Raw genomic sequence first — 22,163 nt, 5'->3', positions numbered from 1 at the left:
CATGGGGTTTCGAAAAGCACCCTACCGCCCTTTCACACGGTGAAAAAAATCGTAATTTAAATGATGATTCCAGAGGAAATAAGGCTAATGACGAATATTTAGCACGTGTGAAACCAAACTAGAACATGATTAGAAATATAATCACGAACGCTAATCACAGTCACGATTACAATAGCAATCATCATTACAATGATGATTCAAGATTCACGTGTAAAAAGGCCCCTAAACAAGTATTTCCACGTTCTGAAAATGCACCCCTTAACAAATATTGGCGTGTGAAACCATACCCCTAACAATTATTGGAAACAAAACGGTTCACTTGACAAGTATTCCCCGAATTGACACCCTAAACAAGTACAACGATATTTTTATTGTTATGTCACGGACGTCGGCTTTACATTGTGTTCAGTACCGCCCCACCTCCCACACCTCGCTCAAATCGGACCCTAAACACGTAATGTTGGGGCAAAAAGTACGTCCTTAATAATGTATTTAGTCTTTTTGTCGTAATACCCTCGCAAATTGGACCGTAAACACGTAGTTTTCCTAGCGAAATATATACCCTTTTTTCATTGTTTTTTGTATTTTACTCCCTTATTACGTTACGTATGTAACGTGCCCTATCTTGAAAAAGAGACCCTTTTAAGTTTTTTTTTTTTTTTTTTTTTTTTTTGGGGGGGGGGGGGGTCACGCATGGTATCCACTCATCAATGGAATTGCTCTTTTTGCGCTGGTGAAGATGAAGTTTCTTGAATCTCGAGATTAATCGTGAAGAGGGATGCGGGTCGAGCTAAAATCTCGAGATTGAGCAAACTCGAGCTGGTGCAACTTATCTAGCGAACTACCGCGATGATTCCGACGGTGTTTGCGTCTTCATTACAAACTTGAGATTGAAAACCCAGGCTGGTGAAGACGGCTCTATTAACAAGAGAGGAGGCATATCTTTTAAATTTATATAATTATGATGGCAAAAATTTACACCGAATTCCGGTTTCCTATTTTCTGGGACGCTCTGTATACTTTTTTATTGTTATTAATACATGATCAATTGCGTGGCTACCAATGTCAATATGATTCAGGTTTTGGTTTTTGTTGTTGTTGTTGTTGTTCTGACATTTATATCTTTACAGGATCAGGGTCTGTTGGAGCTGGAATCACGTGTAGGAATGATAATAGGCCTACTAATGGTATCATTTCAAGCCAGTCTCCATTGTCTGATGAACCGGCTACATCCAACAGCAAAATGGGTAAACTCACCTCCAATTTTGCAATTGGTGCGGTCACAAATTAATAATCTCATTGTTTGTACAATTGTTTTGAGTTCAAAAATGATCGTAAATAGATAAGTTACTATCTTAAAGCTTTCCTATTCCTATATGGAGCTAGTACGAACGGCGCGCCGTTTGATTTATAGGAATAACTTAACTTAAGCAGGGGCGGTGATCCTGTGGGCAGAAGTTCGCAATGCCCTTTACTTTCTGAAGTACTTAAAAGGGTTCCTGTGTATCCAAGAAAGAAGATGTCCCTTCTACAAACGTGTTCTATGTCCCTTTCACCCTATAAGCACCCATTTTGTGTTATCGAGTGTCCTTTTTCTTTCTTATAAGTGCCCTAGCTTTCCCGTAACAGAAAAGTTGCCCTATACTTAAAACCACTCTTTTAATGCACGATCAATGCCCATTTTCCTTATTTTGCACTCATTTTCCTTCTACAAGTGCATCTTTTATTAGAAAAATCCATTTTAAAATATGTTTACTTCCCCTTTTAGCATCCTTTTTATGATAACATTTCTCTCAAGACACATTTTTTATGCCTTAAAACGACATTTAATCTCTTATCTCATAGTGCCCTCCGTGAGGCATAAATGGCCTTTCTACATTTTCTTTCAATGATAACATATATGTTTATGTTCTCTTCAAGCAATAACAAGAGTGTCGCTAAGGCGAGCACATAATACACCCGCCTGTAACGTAGAAATATGGAGTTATTGGTCAAGCAAGAAGGTGGCGACTTAACCTTTGACCCTCTAACCTCAAAATCAAAAAAATTGCTGAGATCCATGCTAGTATCATACACACCAAATTATATGAGCCTAGGTTACGTTAAACTTAAGTTATCGCGTTTACAAGGACTTCAGAAGGGTAAGATGAAAAAATGTCAGTGTGACCTTGACCTTTGACCTTTTGACCTCAAATCAAGAGGTTTCCTGGGATCCATGCTAGTACCATACACACCAAATTATATAAGCCTAGGTTAAGTTAAACTAAAGTTATCGCGTTTACAAGAACTGCAGAAGGGTAAGATGAAAATGTCACTGTGATTTTGACCTTTTGACCTCAAAATCGATAGGCTTCCATGGATCCACGCTAGTATTACACACACCAAATTATATGAGCCTAGGTTAAGTTAAACTAAAGTTACAGCGTTTACAAGGACTTCGGAAGGGTAAGATGAAAACATGTCGATGTGACCTTGACCTCTGACCTTTTGACCTCAAAATCTGTAGGCTTCTTGGGATCCATGCCAGTATCATACACACCAAATTATACGAGCCTAGGTTAAGTCAAACTGGAGTTATCGCGTTTACGACCACGATCACTCTCCCATGTACAAAGAAAACCATGTGTGAAGTCCTGGAAAGGACAAAAAAAAGTTGATAGAGGTAGAAGTGAAAGGGGAGGTTAGATGTCCTTGAATATGTTTCTGCTTTGATCGAGTGTTGTCCGCGAAAGGACTGTAAGCCAGAAAAAGAGTGGGAAAGCTTCTGCGGTACATGTAGTAGGTAAGATTGAGCAGCAGGCTGGTATTAGTTAGAGAGGTGAGACAGGCTTCAGTAGATGTGAGAAGCTGGCTTGGGTTTGGCGAATGGAGCCGTTGAGCGAGAACAGGAAGACTCGACCTTCGGGCAGGTTTCTCTGTCGTCTTCAGGGGGTGTTTCATGCAAGTTTGTCAGCACAGACTAAGTTGTTAGTGATGGCAATTTCAGTGAAATTCTTGGTTTTGATTGGCTGAGATGCACTGGCCTCTGACTGTTACTTTGGTAACTGTTGGAGAAAGTCAATTTTTCAGAGGTGACAACTTTCATGAAACGGTCCACGCAAGCACCCACTCTCACTCACCCACTCCGCTTCCTTGAAATCCTTGAACCTGTGTACCGTATCACATCAGTGATGTAATGAGCCCCCCCCCCCCCCCCACCCACAAAAAATGACGGGCCAGACATGAAATATGGGGTAGATTTCCTCCAGAAATGCGAGCGCACAAAACTCGAATAATGTAATATGATAGATTTTTACATAATATCAATATATCATATTACCATTTTCTCTCCTTGTCTTCATGCGCAATAGAATATCTTATCTCTTACTAGTCCATATTTCTCATAAATTCTCTAATCTGATTGGTCAATTTGTTTGTGAGACAAATCCGTATTCATATATTTTACTGGGTCACAAGAATCAAACAGGTAATATGAGCCAGTATTACCTGTTTGGTGTTAGGCTGTTGTTGTTTTAAGAGTAGGCCCTATATTTTGTCGAACCTCTAACAATACAGGGGCCGTTTTCATCAATTGCTGTCATTACTAAAATAATTTCACTCACATATTTCTCTCTTTTTTTCAAATACAAGTTAATGCCAGACTTATCGGGATATCTTCGGATGCAGATGGTATCTACGTTGCTGACTTTCTGCAAGAGAATCTAGAATTCACTCATGTTATTCCGTCAGGGTCAGTGACGCCGGGTTGCATATGTTTCGACTCTGTACGAAAGAAGGTCTACTGGATCAAAAGCAGGAAAGTTTACCGCGTAAACTTGGATGGTTCTAGCATGGAGTTTCTTGTAGACTGTAGACGTGATGATGGTAAATATACACCATTCCATGATTCCAACGATTTTTGACGAATTTTTTATTCAATTTTTAGGTGATTGATGAAAAAAGCAATTTCTTAGTTCATAGCCGTATATATAGCCACACCCAGAGATGCAGTGTGAAAACGAAACAGGGCTAAGGAAAGTGGGGCTAAGCATTAGCCAATCACAAAAGTCGAATTGCACATTAATCATGCTCTATATGGTAAAATCATCAATATTCAGGAGCTGAGGGATAGTCCGGGGTTAGTGCATTAACCTATGGTGGCCCTGAAGGGACATCGCATATAGACCAAATCGTGAATATTCACGACGAAATTGGCGACGAAATTCACGACGTCGCCAATTTCGTCGTGAATTTCGTCGTCAACTGGAATATTCACGACGAAATTGGCGACGAAATTCACGACATCGTGAATTTCGTCGCCAATTATTCACGACGAAATTCACAACGTCGCCAATTTCGTCGTCAATTTGAATATTGACGACGAAATTCGCGACATCGTGAATTTCGTCGCCAATTTCGTCGCGAATTATTCACGACTAAATTCACGACGTCGTGAATTTCGTCGTGAATTTGTTTTGCTTGCCTGGGCGGTATGCGGGTTGAAACAAATTCGTCTGCTGCTAATTCCTCCACTCACAACAGGGTCTACATTCATTTAGTCTAATGCAATTCTGTCCATTAACTTTTCGCCTAACCATGGTCCAATAACCATTTGGTCCAATCATTACTTCGTCTTATCACCAGTTCGTCTATGACCATTTCGTCTCATAACTAGTAATTAGTCTAATATCAATTTTATTTTCCTTAATTTCGCCCAATTAACACGTAGTTCAATTAGACCAAATGGCATATGGAATAAATGGCATATGGAATAAATGGCAATTGGACCAACTTGGTTATTAGACGAAATGGCAGTTAGACCATGTGGATAGTGGACGAACTGATGGTAGACCAAATGATAGCAGACGAGTTGGCATTAGACCAATTGAAAATAAACCATTGAAACGACATAACGATGTCCACTGCTATCCAGATGCATAGGCGGATCCAGGGGGAGGGGGCCGAGGCCCCCCCCCCCCCTATTGGCGGAGCAAAAAAAACATGAAAAAGGGACGAAAGAAATAAAGAACAAAAAGAGGGAAAAGTAAGGAGAAAAAAAGAAGAGGAGGAAGACGAGTGAAAAAATAAGATGAGGGGAAGACATGGAAATAAAAATAATCTTTCATGTCACTATATCAAATTTTCGCTCGCGCTCGCATTGCATATAGGTGTTCCAGGGCGGATCCAGCCTATTGTGTTTGTATAGGCCTCCATGCATTGGCATATAATCTTTCCATTCATTCCATGTCATCATTTGACTTTTCCCTGGGTCAGCACATACCATCCCCTACCCTATCTAATTAATCTGTTCCCATGGTTACCCCTCACCACCGTGTAGAGGATTATATAATACCCTGGACCCTGCGTGGTACCACATGTTCCGTATGTATGAATAAAGCACTTGTTCTTTGACCAGCAGAGAGAGCAGTCATGTGTGTATAGTGTTTGTGACTTCAGTGTTATAGGATGCATCAGTTAATATATTTTTAACAATTAATACGAGCGCAAATTGCGAGCCTAAATCTTTGTATACATTGTCATGAAAAGGGGATTGTATAATCAATATAGAGACATACAATCAAAATGCGCGAGCATGCAGCGCTAGCTGATACGTTTTGACAATCAGACCTGAAAAGGGATACTAGTATTTTTTTTATATTTAAGTTTTTATTGTAATAAATCATAACAATCACAATATTTACAAATGATTATTAGCATGATGAAAAAGCATAAAATCATGAAACATTACAAATAACAAAGGCAGATATAAGATTATAATCATCTACAAGTTTTCAAGAGGGAAGCGCCGGTATAGAAACAAAAAGACCGCCCTGAAGAAAAGGAGAACAGAAGCAAAAAAAAAAAGAAATCGGACTAGAATGAGGTCAGGCAGCTGAAGGATCCCCGCCCCAATTCTCTCTCTCTCTCTCTCCCTCTCACACCCCCCTGAAAAAGGATATTTTGAAAACTTTGTGGAATACACAAAAATAATATAGGTACCTTATATATCTAAATTTGTGAGCGCGCAGCGCGAGCGGAAAATGTTAATATTTAGACCATAAAACTGTCATATTTACAGAGCACTTTTTAAAAATCAATTTGTGAATCACGCAAAATAATGAAAGTTTGATTTTCGAGATGAAATATGTTTTGTATATTGACTTCCAAACTTGATATTTTAACTCCATATTGAACAAGATATGAAAATCACCTAACAGGCAATGTGAGCGCGAAGCGCGAGCGAAAATTTTATAAAGTGACATGAAAGATTCTTTTTATTTACATGTCTTCCTTTATTTACCTTACTTTATTCACTCGTCTGCTCCTCTTCATTTTTCTACTCTCTTTTCCTTCTTTTGTTCTTTCTTTCCCTTTTCCCTTTTTTTGCTCCGCAAATAGGGGGGGGGGGGCCTCGGCCCCCTCCCCCTGGATCCACCTATGTATATGGATAGCAGTGGACATCGTTCTATCGTTTCAATGGTTCATTTTCAATGGTCTATTGCTTACTCGTCTGCTATCATTTGGTCTTCCATCAGTTCGTCCACTATCCACATATGGTCTATCTGCCATTTCGTCTAGTAACCAAGTTGGCCCAATTGCCACTTATTCCATATGCCATTTGGTCTAATTGAGCTAAGTGTTAATTGGGCGAAATTAAGGAAAATAAAATTGATATTAGACCAACTAGTTATGAGACGAAATGGTCATAGACGAACTGGTGATTAGACGAAGTGATGACTGGACCAAATGGTTATTGGACCATGGTTGTTAGGCGAAAAGTTAATGGAAAAAATTGCACTATAGACTTAATAAATGTAGACCCTGTTGTACGTGAGTGGAGGAATTATAGCAGCAGACAAATTGGTTTCAACCCGCATACCGCCCAGGCAAGCGAAACAAATTCACGACAAAATTGGCGACGAAATTCACGACGTCGTGAATTTCGTCGCCAATTTCGTCGTGAATATTCAAATTGGCGACGTCGTGAATTTCGTCGTGAATATTCAAATTGACGACGAAATTCACGACGAAATTGGCGACGTCGTGAATTTCGTCGCCAATTTCGTCGTGAATATTCGCGATTTGGTCTATATGCGATGTCCCTTCAGGGCCACCATATTTATGGTTAACCACGGTTGAGCAGATAATATGGGGTTAAGAAAGACAGTGTGAATCGAAAAAAAGATAGTATGGGGTTAAGGATAGTCCGGGGTTAAGGATAGTATGGGGTTAAGGAAATGCAATGTGAAAAGCATGTTAGTGCTTGAAGGACAGTATCACACATCAATATTAATTTTTGCACCAACCCCTTGCTCTCCCTTTCTTTTTAGAATATAACTAAATTATTCCAGTAATTTTCATTACCGCTCCCCCCTCCAACGAGGAGCAGATTGCAAACATTGAGGACGGTTTACCTCCGTTAGGATAGCACGCTAATTTGTCGCTTGATATTATTAATTATTCATAAATTCATATTTGAAAATTGGTTACTAAATTGGCTTTTATGTTCTCCGCCGGGTTCTGCGATATCAATCTACGCCGCACAGTGGGCCAGAATGGGTTGAAAGTGCGCCAAAATTATATTCCGTGTTATATTTTTACGTTAACATGTTGATTAAGGGTAATTTTGGGCGTAGAATCGACTGAACATAATTCAAAGCCGATATGACGTCACTTTGATACCAAATTTTGATTGCCTACTTAAAACCTATCTGCGAAAAGACAAATTAGGCTAAACAATGTGCAATATATAAACTTTGTGTTATGTGTTACTTTAAGATTGACCAGAGTGAATGTTGGTTTATGCTTCTCACATGCCTAAAAAGTGTGTATGAGATCCTGAAAATAATTTTATGGCATCGAAATGATCATTAGATTTTAAAAAAATTATTAAAAATCTGAAGAATATTAACCGTGCTTTATCAAGCGGCGTATTCTACTTGGGTAAAACGGAGAGTATATAACACCGCGAATGTTTTACTATGAGAGTTTTTGGCTGAAATTATTCTACAAGTAACTTTTATCTCTGGAAGAGGGCGGGTAGCCCTAATGTACGTTGTCAACCTTTATTTTGTTTGCATTATGCCCGGAATTCATGTTATTTTCATGGAATGGAAGGGGAATCGTCCTCGCCGTGCAAAAATTAACGGCAATCCCGACCTTTCGTTTGAGGACGCGCACGCTTATTTACGACGGTAGTTGATTTTGGAAGAGACTTTTTGGGACCGTCATCTTGGTCGTAAAATTCTGTCATGCAATGCAAATTGTGTGACATGAGATTTTTTTTTCGTTTCGCATCTGCGACGGAAACATTCAATATGCGTTTCGTGTGCAAAATTCTGGTTGCTACTATGGTAACAGCGATTTATCCGATTTAGGACGATTTTCCAAATCCACTTTTGGTTCCTCCCAGAGCTCGAGAAGCCGCCCGGGGGGCCCACTCCCATTGAAAAGTGGATACCAGGCGCGACCATACGTAAAAAGAGAGAGTGGGTAAGTACGTTACGTATAGGCCTATATATGTAGCGTTATAAGGGTGTCAAAAACGATGATTAAAATACTGAAAAAACGGGATATATTTCCAATACTTGTAGGGTGTCACAACCCAAATACTTAAGAGATGCATTTTCATAATCTGGAAAAGACTTACTTCCCTTGTTTAGGGTGCTTTTCAAAACCCCATGGTCGCGCCTGGTATCCACTCATCAACGGAAGTGTACCCCCCGGGAAATCCCCCATTTCTGTGGAAAGTAAAACATACTGCCCATTACATTGTGTGCTAGAGGCATATTGTTTGTGTATAAGGAGCAGGCAAATGAAGAAAACCCCGCAAATTTAGATGTTTTTCAGACGGTTTATGGCCTATTGCATGCTGTGTACATGTCAACGCATGCGAAAATGGTTCCGGCTGGAGAGGTGATCTGACTCATGGAATCAATTGCCAGTGATCCACCAATAATGCACATTAAATGCAATATCGATTCGATGGACTGTAATGATATATATCTAAGCATTAATTCGGTAAGTTTTTTCCTTACTCAATATGTACTCGATTTGTCTGAAAAACCACTTTCTTATCCATGTCATAATCTACATTTCGCATGTCTCCAGCCATGTCATAGCCATGATACAGGTACAGTCCCGCCCCGAGCTCAGGCAGGCAAATGGCATGGCATGGCATGCTCGGGGGCATGCTGGTATCATAGAGCTCCATGCTGGTATCGTATGAAAGAGCTTTGCACACGAAAAGCAAGATCTATATAGGGCCTGTAACACAAAGCTTAGCAATGATTGTAGAACAGTTTTCTACGTTCGATTGTATTGACTATAATGTACAATCAATCTGAAAATCGAGTCTATGATTAATCGTTAACTTTTGAGTTACCCGACTCTAATCTCGCGTTGTAGAGGATTGCGAAAGGTGCCTATTGTACACCCAACACGGTGCGCTGCGATGGCTGCGCGGTATGAAAATGACCGTTTTTTAACAGGTTTTGGGGGGTGTTGTGTCAAGTAAAATCGGCTGTAACATGAAAACGGGCAAAAACGGGCAGCTAAATTGGGTATCGACTTAAAGCTTAGACATCTAGCAAAATGCTGATGATAGAATTTAAACGGAAATCCACGGAAATCCAAACGTTTCGAATGTAAATGCAAAAAACATGGATTATCAGCCTATTTCGAGGAATAATTATCCTATAAACCTCCTGAAAATGTGTCTTTTATCTAATTTGAGCCCTTTCACACGAAAAAAGAATATATCAGGATTATGTGGGTGCCATTTCAGATTCCTACATGAAAAACCTCCTGTGAAATGGCTTGTTTTTCAACTAAGTTGTCATATACGCGGCATTTCGCAAAATGTCACATTTTACGATTTGAGGTAGGAAATTAACAACCTTTATGCAAATTCCCGAATGAAATATTTTGCTTAAGTATTCTTCAAAGTGTTATCTTTCAGCTTGGCATGACAAAAAATAAAAATCTGAAATTGCCCAAAATTACTTTTGGCGCACTTTTGTTTCGCCCCGGCCCACTGTGCGCCGGCTCAAAGCACTTCATAATTATTCTTACCCAGTCACTGGATTCATAGCTTTTCAAGCAGCCTGTTAGGCGAATACTTGCTAAACCATGGACCTACTACTCTGGTCCTCTAGGTCCATGGCTAATACCCCTTTCATAAACCCAATTATGCGGATAATATCCGCATAATTTGGTCGTAAAATCGGAACGGGGCCGCATAATAGCGGCATCGGGACCAGATTTTGACTTTATGAATGCATTTCCAAAGTATTAAATGCGGAAAATTGCCATGGTGCGGTCACAAGGTCACCCTTTTCCAACACAACCTCTTCGGAGGGGGTGTGTGCAGTTGCTATGACAATTATCCACCTTTTTCAGGTCGGGCGCTCGTAAAAAATAGTGCAGATTATTTTCGGAGTTTGTGAATGCAATTTTTATTGAATTATCCGCATTACTCTTAGGCGGATAATTGGAGGATGGGTTTGTGAAAGGGGTAACCAACCACAATGACGGTTGTTTGCTACCGGTACCCCCAAGTAGCACCGGGGGGGGGGGCGATACAGTGTGAATTAACGCCTTGCCAATTAAGGCCACGGAGGGATTCGAACACACCATCCTCTGATTACAAGGCGAGGGTCTGGACTGCTACACCGTGACACCTTCCTTTGTGTTTCCTTAATGTTCACCATACATCTTAACTGTGTTTACATCAGTTTCAGCTATCGCTCTTGCTGGAAAATCGGAGGAATTATTCAGGGCGTATGGGCATCCCCTTCAACAAATAACATCGCAGTCAATTAAAGCGGGTATACGGAATATCAGTGTAGAAGCTGCTATTTTCACTGATGATAATCATAACCCAGGACCGACATCCTTCCCAGCTTCTCTTGTTGTTGACGAAGAATACAGGTAGATTTATTGATAGTTTTAAAAAGTGACAGTGGCAAAAATCTAAGTCCGATCTGTGAGGTGGGAGGGGTGGCAATTTATTAAATTTAAAATTCCAAATGTTTTGGGCATCCCACATGGTGATGGTGAAGGCCTATCCCGGGGGGGGGGGCACTCGACCCAAAAAAGTAGAGGGTATGTGCCGCGGGCGAGACAAAAAACGGGGGCTTTGGAGCGGGCTTATTGTAAACAGGAGGGTCCTCGGAACGGGCTTCGGAACGACAAATGTTTGTGAAAACGGGGGTCCTTGGAACGGGTCGCCTGCGTTCGAGTGCGTATGCATCCCTATGGAACGTGCATGCAGCTAGCCCGGTGGCACGACTGCCGGGCACGCTAGCGCAGAGGCGATGGTCGGATAGCGAGCTGCGGCCGCTTTTCACCAAAATTGCGACCGGAACGGCGTGACGGAAAATATGCGAAGCCCTGGAGCAGATTCTTTTCTTCTTTTTTGTCGAGAAGAAGAAAATGCTATGCTTTGGAGCGGCTTTCTTTGTTCTTTTTCTCAATAAGACAAAAATGCTATGCCTCAGAACGGAAATTTGAGTGTAAAAATGGGGGTCCCCTCCGCGGCACATACCCACTATGCTTTATATACTTAGTGCCCCCCCCCCCCCCCCGCGCGGGTAGCGCGTTTCCGTTTTACACCCTGGCGAAGGCATTTTCCGCAAAAGTAGCCACAAAGCGACTAGTGAAGAGTCTACACACGTCGCTGGTTGCAGCGTGCGACATCGAGGCTTCACGGGCCTAATCACTAGAGGCAGGCCATAGATATTCATTCGAGCCAACCCATTGCTATTTTTTTTATTTTGATATGGCTGATTAACAAAGTGTATGCATATGATTGTCCATCTAACACTGATTCTATTTTTGGTAATTATTGAACTTCCTTTTCCCAAATTGGGAAGAAATATCACCAATGTTGGACTATATTTTGACTGGCGGAAGGATTAGGGCTATTTTGCTGTTTGAGGTGATGAATCTGCTCCCCCCGACGGTGTCTTCAAACACGCCAATTTATTTTTAAAATGAGCCGGTCGAGGGACCCTTTTCTGGTCAGATATGGATTGTCAGATATATATCCTATCCACTGGTAGTAAACATTCGACCCCCGAATTTCACCCTTATTTTTTATGAATTTTTTAAAGTGCCAATTTAACACACGAGTCTATGGGGAATGATTTAGGCCTGTGATACCTGTACACCTTGACCATAGCCTATTACAAGGGGAATTCCCTAGTGGATGAAATACCTGCCCAAGCTCTTCAGTAGCAGATTGCTTTCACTAGTATACATGTTTCAATCATCAAGAGGTCCAAAAACTGAACTTCATGGCTATATACAAGGCTACATAGGGGGTATAACAGGTAACAAATTGTGATTAGTAACTCTGTGTTTGTGTACCTAGGCTAGGTCGTGTAGGCTGTGTGTTTGTCTCTGTGATTCGTGTTGTCGTGTGTTTTCGTATACCGACGAGCGCTGATGTAAATCGTGTATAGCACCCATCACAAAATATAGTACACATTAGATAGGCCTTGCATCAATTGCACTTGTGAAATTGGTTCATGGGGAAGGGAAGGAGAAGATAAAACTTTAGAATTTGGCTGAAGAATGGTGGATTCAATAGGGAGGGGGGGGTAGAGAAAAGCATAGTTAGTATGTTTGGCGGGGGGGGGGCTGAGAATGAGTGCTACTGCTATCTTGTTCAACTTTTACTGACTTCTAGCCAGACTAGCCCCCATCCATTTAGAATACAAGCCATCTAACCCCCCTCTCTCCCTGTCTCTCTCTCTTACATCCCTTGGCTTGGGCCCTTGTCATAGGAAGATGTGAATGTATAGTATGCTTGTATGTTGATTCTCATTTCTTTTTATTGTTATCTAATTTAACTCATGTGAATCTGGTATTTATATTGTGGGCAGATCTTGAATCCAGATATGCACACTATTCATATCTACAATTTGCATTATAGGATTTGGGCCCTACATTGCATCCATTGTTGAGCTACATATAGGCAGGTAGGATGTGTGTAAATCCATAGGGCACTAGACATTAGGAGTAACATTAAAATTGGTCATTACATAACACATCTGTATATTTCATGCATTTCTTTGTGATAAAGTGAGTGTACAGATGTTAAAGAAAAGCCAGGAAGGTAAATTTAAAAGAAACCTTCATGTGCCCTACAATACAGGCTTCACGGGCCTAATCACTAGAGGCAGGCCATAGATATTCATTCGAGCCAACCCATTGCTATTTTTTTTATTTTGATATGGCTGATTAACAAAGTGTATGCATATGATTGTCCATCTAACACTGATTCTATTTTTGGTAATTATTGAACTTCCTTTTCCCAAATTGGGAAGAAATATCACCAATGTTGGACTATATTTTGACTGGCGGAAGGATTAGGGCTATTTTGCTGTTTGAGGTGATGAATCTGCTCCCCCCGACGGTGTCTTCAAACACGCCAATTTATTTTTAAAATGAGCCGGTCGAGGGACCCTTTTCTGGTCAGATATGGATTGTCAGATATATATCCTATCCACTGGTAGTAAACATTCGACCCCCGAATTTCACCCTTATTTTTTATGAATTTTTTAAAGTGCCAATTTAACACACGAGTCTATGGGGAATGATTTAGGCCTGTGATACCTCGACACAGGCGAGTCCCACACCACCGCATGCAATCTGCACAGTTACTGATCAGAGCATAGAGTTCCTCGGCACTTCATGTACAGAGAGCAGTCATATGAGTGAAATCCGAACATGCTTTTGCAGTTACGTTTTTTTAATGAAAAGTTATGAAAAATTTTTTTTTCTAAATATAAATTATTAACTAAATGAATAGAATGACAGACAAAATAAAAATAAACAGATACATATAATAGAAAGAAAATTGAAGTTTGATGGATTGATACACTTAGATGCCGAAAGATAGATATAGAAGACTGATAAATAGATAGAGACATAAATAGATAGATAGATAAATAGATAGATAGAAGTAGAGAGAGAGAGAGAAAGACAGAGAGATGGATAGATAGATAGATATATAGATAGATATATAGATATATAATTTGAGAGATAGATACATAGACGGATAGAGAGAAAAAGACAGACAGATGGATAGATAGATAGAGAGAGAGAATTTGAGAGACAGACAGATGGATAGAGAGAATTCGAGAGATAGATAGACGGATAGAGAGAAACAGAGAGAGATAAAAAGACAGACAGATGGAGAGATAGAGAGAATTTGAGATATATATATATATATTGGATTTTATTGCAATAAAAACTATCAAAATACAATCACAAGCAGTCAAAGACTGAAATAAGTGAATGTTTACATACAAATAGAATCATAACAAAATATAAAGTAAACATTATAAATAAATATCAAATACAATACAAATTCATACAGATAAAAATAAATGTATCATAAATAAATACAAAAGGCCAAAAGTAAAGTGTCACCAAAGAAGAAAAAAGCGGAATGAAAGATTAAGAAGAAAGAGGTGAGAGAAGGGAAAGAAACTGGGATAAGACAAAGAGAAGGGAAAGCAAGAGGTGGAATTTGAAAGAGAATAGGAGGCAACCTTTAGAAAAAAAAACTCATTATGCAATACAAGACATTTAACAATGGTAACAAGTAAATAAAGTAGTAATTGAATCGAATCGAGCACAAAAAAGGGAAAAGTAGAGCTGAGGAAATAGACTCCCGAAGGAAGTCGAAGCAGTGTTGATATTACACATGAGTAGATTAACAGATGGATAGAGAGAAATAAAAGAGAGACAGATGGATAGATAGAGAGATAGATGTTAGATGGATAGATAGATAGACAGATAGATAGGTAGATAGAGAATGAGAGAGACAGAGTAGATAGACAAATTAACAGATAGATATATCATGTAGTACCATAGATTGATTTATAACATAGATAGTGGATAGACAGATATGATAGATATAAGGATATATATAATATGAAAAAAAAGTAATTATGTGTTTTATTTTTCAATATTTTAGCTATTATTCGTTTTCATTCATATAAACGATCATGTGCGATAAAGTAAAAAAAATCATGAAGCCAACGTATATAGTTCAGCGGAACAACCAAAATACAGAGAGCTTTTGGTCTATAAGCTCAGCTGCATTTGCACGTATGTTCTGCGGATATCTTCGGTGCGGACTTTTGGATCGCGCGCCCAGCGGATTATGTAAACAAACGTAGACGTAGACTCTTCACTAGTCGCTTTGTGGCTATTTTTCCGGAAAATGCCTTCGCCAGGGTGTAAAACGGAAACGCGCCCCCCCCGGGAGGCCTATCACTATTTTTATTTTCCATGGCTATTTTAAGGTTATCAATTGTTACATTAACTACTGAATTGGACTGCATTACCATTCATATTAATATGCAAGTAAGCGAAGCGAGTGAGTATTTTTTCAGCAGCTGAAGACAAAATGGTATCCAAAACCACGTTTCTTTTCAAACCAAAAAGCGAAAATGAAGATAAATCAATCGAAATATGTTCAATGAAAACTCACTTACTCACTGGTTACAGGTGTGATGAGAATGGTAGATGTTATATCCCAATATTATCGTACGGATGATAAGGATGCTTTAAGAATCAAATATATACCATCACAGAAAACAATATAACCTTCCCAAAACTTAGAAAATAGCATAATGCAAATTATATGAGAAAAAACATTGATGAAAGAAATGAGTTTTAAAAAAGTCTTTAAAATCATACTGTATTCAGAGATGATGCAGCATTCAAAATTGAAAACAAACGTTCAGACGCCTTTTGAAATAGTTACTAGAATGCTTTCCTTTCTCAATGTAGCGGTAAGTTTTCAACGGTTTTTGTAAGCAGCTCGCCGGGGAAAAAAGGGAGGGGAGCTCCTTACACCACTGCCCACAAAATAGTCGATGTCGACTCCCGGGGGGGCCACTTCCATTCACGAGTGGATACCATGCGCGACCATGGGGTCTCGAAAAGTACCCTAAACACGTAATTTCCATATTCTGAAAATGCACCCCTTAACAAGTATTGGCGTGTGAAACCCTTTCATTATTTTTGTGTTTTTGACACCCTTATCACGTTACGTACGTAACGTGCCCTATCGTGAAAAATACATTTTTTTACGTGTTTTTTTTTTGGTCGCGCATTGTATCCACTCGTCAATGTAAGTGCCCCCCCCCCGGGTGTCGACTACAGTCAGCCAGTTCTGTGAATATCGGTTACATTATGCTTGAGATCCGTGAAGTTCAAAATCACGAATATATCATGAACATGTGATAAACTGGGAGATATGGCGTGCGCCTGGTGTAATCCAAGCTACATTGGGAAGTGAATGCAAATGTTCGAGCCCCGGTCACGTCATTCGCATGGTGATGTTAAGCATGGTGATGTTCTCAAGACGTGAATAATTATCTATGACTGATGTATGTCTACAAAAAAAAAATCAATCACACACACAAACACACACACGAGTAAATTCTCCTCGAACCATTCACTTACATCTCACAAAATCATCTAACTCGTTAATAAACCGTAATGTACATGTAATTATTTCGTTTCAATATTCATGTCCGTCTTGATAGTCATCTTTACTTGGTTACGTCGAAGTCAGTTTATCGGATCAGTTTTAGAGAAGGAGACACATATCAAAAACTTTTCCCCAAATCCACTATTCAGAATTGGGATATAACCATTGACATTCGCGGTAAGTAACTATTTTTTTCTCGATGTAAATGAGTGGCATTTCTGATATCGCACGCTCAAAGACGCACGCTGGACACGCCCCCTTCTAATCGAGCATATACGCTGGTGGTGCAAATATTTTACACAAATCATATTAGAATGAAAAAAAGTAATTTAGGCTAACTCGTCTTTATTTTACAAGCAAGACATAAATATGGCTGACAGGCCTATATTGGATGGCTTTATTTCATGAAATACCAGAAATATTCGACTGGTTAGTGCCAATATTCCACTCATCTGCGATTCGTGGAATATTTGCCCTTACTCTTGGAATATTTCTGGTATTCTATTCTGAGCCATCCAATATAATATCATTATCATCTCCATGTCAATTTATATAGGGTGTTTAAACGCGTATTTTGGTGTGCATCATTTCTTTGCAGCACAAGAGCATACTTACACAAAGAACCGAAATCTGACGAATATCCCAAGAAATTATTCAACAACGCTAAGCATAGTTAAAGGACAAGTCCACTCCAACAAAAACTTGATTTGAATAAAAAGAGAAAAATTCAACAAGCATAACACTGAAACAATCATCAAAATCGGATGTAAAATAAGAAAGTTATGACATTTTAAAGTTTCGCTTCATTTCACAAAACAGTTATGTGCACATCTCGGTCGGTATGCAAATGAGGGAACTGATGACATCACTTACTATTTCTTTTGTATTTTGTTATATGAAATATGAAATATTTTGATTTTCTCGTCATTGTCATGTGAAATTAAGTTTCATTCCTCCCTGAACACGTGGAATTCCATTATTTTAACATTTTGTGCTTCAGGCAAGAAGGTCCTAATCATCAAATTCGTAGAAATTGAAATATTATATAATTCAAACAATAAAAAACAAAAGAAATAGTGAGTGACATCATCGACTCTCTCATTTGGATGTAACTGGCTCGTTTATATAACTATTTTGTTAAAAATAAGCGAAACTTTGAAATGTCATAACTTTCTTATTTTACATCCGATTTTGATGAAATTTTCAGCATTGTGCTTGTCTGATTTTTCTCTATTGATTCAAATAAACATTTTCTGAGGTGGACTTGACCTTTAAATACACTGCTCCAACTTGCACCGAATGACAAAACATTGAATACTTGTTTTTTTTATACCACTCATATAAAGATTCTTGCAATTCGATTGGTTGAAAGCTATTCCACATTTGACCCATTTAATGCTGCATGCAACTTTTATTTTCCATTGCATAGTGACCATGTATTTTGTACCACTGAGCATGTGTGTGTACGTCAACATTCATTATTTGTATATCATTCAGGGGGGGGGGAGTTGATAATAATGTAATCATAGAAAATTAGTTGCCGGACAAAGAAAAATGTATTTGAATTCCATCTGCTTTTCTTCTTCTTCTATTTTGCAAAAAAAACCACGATCTAGAAAAGGCGTTATATAAACCAAAATGATGCATTTCTTCATTCGTCCATTATGCGACCTATCCACTCTCATCGAGGTTGTGTTCAACCCGTTGCACTCAGCCTAACGGCATGCAATGGATTGAACAGACCCTAAAATCGACTAAGGATGGATCGCAAATCTCAATGATCGCATAATATGAACTTATGTGCATGCATCATTTTGTATGAACTTTTTAAAATCCTACATGAATTAAACCCTGCCTATATTGATTGGTCTAACTAGCATCATGTGACCAAACGTATTCTCACTATTTTGCATTGATGTTAAAAATGAAACGCACACTGAAAATAATTTATTATTTGGTGATGTCAATGATAGAATTGACGTCACAGATCATTGACACAGATCATGCAACAAATTTCTCGGGCGCACCACCGGTCAGCGAATTTATTCCACCGGGCAAGTCCCGTAAAGGGACGGCGCAGGCACAAATCAGCATTCCGCTGAGTGCGTGGCTTCAGGAAAAGTAGATCATTCAGTGCAGCGCAAAAAAGGATGAACTACTTGTTCAAGAACTAGATAATAAAAAAATATTGTTCTAATTTAATGTAGGATATAAAATAAATATACAAGGCCTTGATTTCGAAAGTATAGTATACAAATATACCATGCTTTGAGTAAGTATAGCGGGAACTGTTTGTCCGAGGTTGAACTGATATTACTATTTTTCACGAGGGGCAGGCCCCGAGGAAAAAGTGATCTTATGAAGCTTTTATGATGCTATTAAAACCAATCAATATACAGTATTTAATGTATGTAGGATTTAAAGGGAATTATTCATTCTCGGTTGTTGCACCATGTATTACGAGCAAATGCACCGCGTACAAATTTTGCGCTTATCATGCGCCGCATAGAGCCGTGCCGCGCGTAGTACACTACTTTTTTTCCTTTTTTTTTTTTTTTTTACAAATGTCTCCAAACTGGTTATATTATCGCAGATATTGCCCGCTGCCGAATCTACACACAATTGAAAAACCCAGAAGCGATGAAATATAGTATGATATATACACACATAATGTAACGATTGTTGCCTAACCACCTTCCCCCCCCCCCCCCCCGAAAAACAGACGTTAATCGATAATCATATTTTTTTCATCCATAAACATGTACTCTATTCGATTTCATTCTTGACAGGAACTGTCCAACGTATTTTCATTGCTGACTATCTCTCAGAGAGGTACTTCTACAAAGACCTCGTCCATAATGGTGCCCAGGAATCGACGCCATTAATCTTTAAGCACAATATGACAGGAATAAGGGCTATGCACTACTATGATGGCGCCCTGTACTTGCTACAATCCGGTCCGCACTTCCAGTCGGGTTTCCGTATTTGCAGGAATATAGAGGCGCGAAACAATATCACATGTGACTTTCGGGTAATCAATGGCTCAATCATTCTAAATGAATTCCTCATCGTCAACATAACAGAATACTAAGCGATGTAGTCCAACCTATTTCTCAAATATTTTACGTTTTATGGCAGTAGGCTTGGATACTAAGAGGTTAAAACCTTTAAAATTCTTTGCACGCTGAATTAATTTTGTGAGATAATAGTGACGATTGTTTCCATGTTATCTTCTTCAATTTAAGATTTCCATATTGCACCATTGATACTTAGGTTTAGTATATAGATGATATCCAAGAACTATTGTAATTATAAGCTTCTTTAATATGAATGTAGAAGAGAAAACTAATTATTACAATTGTTAAATTTAAATGTACGAATGTGCAAAATTGCAATATCAGCACGCAAAGGGTGCTGAAATATGTATATGTTTCAATCATGGAATTTGTAATTAGTAAAATTACTAACGAGGGATTCTTTAATATCTAGTTCGTATACTTTAACTGTTGTCTATTTTACAGAACTCTAACAAGCTTTCAGAATAATGGTTACTATTCTTTTTAAATATGAATTTACCAAAATGTGCCATAACAGGGGTTGGTGTTGGTGAATGGGGAATACACGTAGATCGTCGTTCAGACAGCGCTCAACATCACATCCGGAAATACGTTATATTTTCCGAGGTCAATCCCAACACCAGCGTCATTTCAAGAACGGTGTTGTGGCTGGTGTTGGTGTTGTCACAACACCAACACCAGATTTCAACACCGTACTTGAAATGACCCATTGTTACTATTACTCTCTTTGGTGTCATGATCGATCTCTAGGGTGTGGTCCTGAGTGGTGACAGTTTAACACCACAGTTTTTAAGGTGTTAATTGTTCTCCATATATATAAATTTGATTTCATGATGATGCATACTTCTGACACTCATTAGACTAAGTTTTGTCTGTTTTTATCTTACTTTTCTTTACAATTTCTGTAGACATGTTTACATCACTTACCATTTTTATGCTTTGTTCATTGCAATTTTGATTGATTTTAAGCAAATTTAAGCTTGTTTTGCAATATAGTGAAATTTCTAATTGAAAAAAAATTCTAATTGAAAATTACAGACCTATTGCGTTGTTACCCATATTCTCAAAAATTCTTGAGAAAATAGTGTACAAAAGAATGGATGATTTCCTTCAACTTCATAATATCATAATACCACAACAATTTGGCTTTCGAAAGAATTACTCCACAAATATGGGCGTCTTGAATTTAGTGAATACTTTTATAAATGCAATTGATAGTGGAAAATTTTGTATTGGTGTGTTTCTAGATTTATCAAAGGAATTTGATACTATCGATCATGATATATTGTACAAGCTTGAGCATTATGGTGTTCGTGGGGTAGCCTTAAGTTGGTTTAAAAATCACTTAAAGAATAGATGTCAGTAAGTAATGATTAATGGAGTTTAATAACAATCTAAGGAGGTTAAATGTGGTGTACCCCAAGGCTCGGTTCTGGGTCCCTTATTGTTCTTGATTTATGTTAATGACATTATAAATTCATCAAAATTGTTTACTTATTCACTATTCGCAGATGACACTTGCTTACTTTCCCATCACAAAGATATGCATACTCTCATATTCTCAACTAACAATGAAATTAAAAATATATTTAAATGGTTTTGTTGTAACAAGCTTTTATTAAATGCTATTAAAACTCAATATGTTGTCTTAAGAACAAGGGATAAAAGAGTCCCTGAAGATACTAATCGATTATCAATAGGAGGCCATCAGATCAATCGAAGTCAAGATGTAAGGTTTATGGGAGATGTAGTTGATGATCACTTATCATGGAAAAATCACCTCAATTTTGTTTGTACTAAGGTATCAAGGAGTGTTGATGTCATTTATAAGTTACGTTTCTCTCTCCCTCAGCAGACCTTAGTAACTCTTTACAATGCTATTATTATGCCACACTTAAATTATTGTAATGTTGCATGGGTAAATACATATAGGAACCATTTAAACAAACTGCTAGTTCTTCAGAAGAAAGTTATGAGGCTCATAACAAATTCGAATTACAGATGTCCAAGTATTCCTTTATTTCTGCAATTGAAGATTTTGCCTCTTGATGATTTAGTCTCCTTCAATTGTTTGATATTTATGTACAAATCACAATCCTCTCAAAACTGTTCATTTTTAAAAGATGCATTTGTTGTTAACTCAAATGTCCATCTGTACAATACACGGCACAAAAATCTTATCCACCAACCACTTACAAGAACAAATACTGCTTTGAATTCTTTTGTGATAGTTTGTACCAAAGAATGGAATAAGTTACCACAAAGCTTTAGATCCAGTCCAACACTGCCCATATTTAAAAATTCATGTCGAAAATATTTATTTGAAAGGTTACAAAATATTTTAAATTGATTCTTGATAAACCATATGTGTGTGTGTGTATTTTGTATGTATTTTTCTTATTTACTCTCTAGATTATCATTATAAATATTTTTCATCTCATTCTTGTTGTAATGTACTTTATAAGGGGCCCCTCTCACAAGCTCTGCTTCTATGGGGTTCCAAACCTATCATGTATTCTCATTTTTTGTTAAACTGTGTAATGTCTCTTGTTTTGATTGGTTGAAATAAACTTGAACTTGAATAGTCA

At 38.3% G+C, this 22,163-nt stretch overlaps 1 protein-coding gene across 2 annotated transcripts in view; it reads left to right on the top strand.

Moving 5' to 3' along the window:
- Window positions 1–22,163, top strand: part of LOC135156828 (uncharacterized) — a 30,291-nt gene extending 8,128 nt beyond the window's left edge. For both annotated transcript variants that reach the window (XM_064110442.1, XM_064110443.1), the window contains exons 2-5: window positions 1,131–1,247; window positions 3,631–3,864; window positions 10,716–10,911; window positions 19,288–22,163. In XM_064110442.1, coding sequence (XP_063966512.1) covers window positions 1,244–1,247; window positions 3,631–3,864; window positions 10,716–10,911; window positions 19,288–19,315 — 462 coding nt within the window. In that variant the 5' untranslated portion in view covers window positions 1,131–1,243 and the 3' untranslated portion in view covers window positions 19,316–22,163. The remainder of the gene's footprint in view (window positions 1–1,130; window positions 1,248–3,630; window positions 3,865–10,715; window positions 10,912–19,287) is intronic.

This window comes from Lytechinus pictus, chromosome 15 (genome assembly GCF_037042905.1).
Source record: "Lytechinus pictus isolate F3 Inbred chromosome 15, Lp3.0, whole genome shotgun sequence".
Lineage (NCBI taxonomy): Eukaryota > Metazoa > Echinodermata > Echinoidea > Temnopleuroida > Toxopneustidae > Lytechinus > Lytechinus pictus.
The sequence above is the reverse complement of the archived record's forward strand: the minus strand, read 5'-3'. Positions and strand labels throughout refer to the sequence as shown.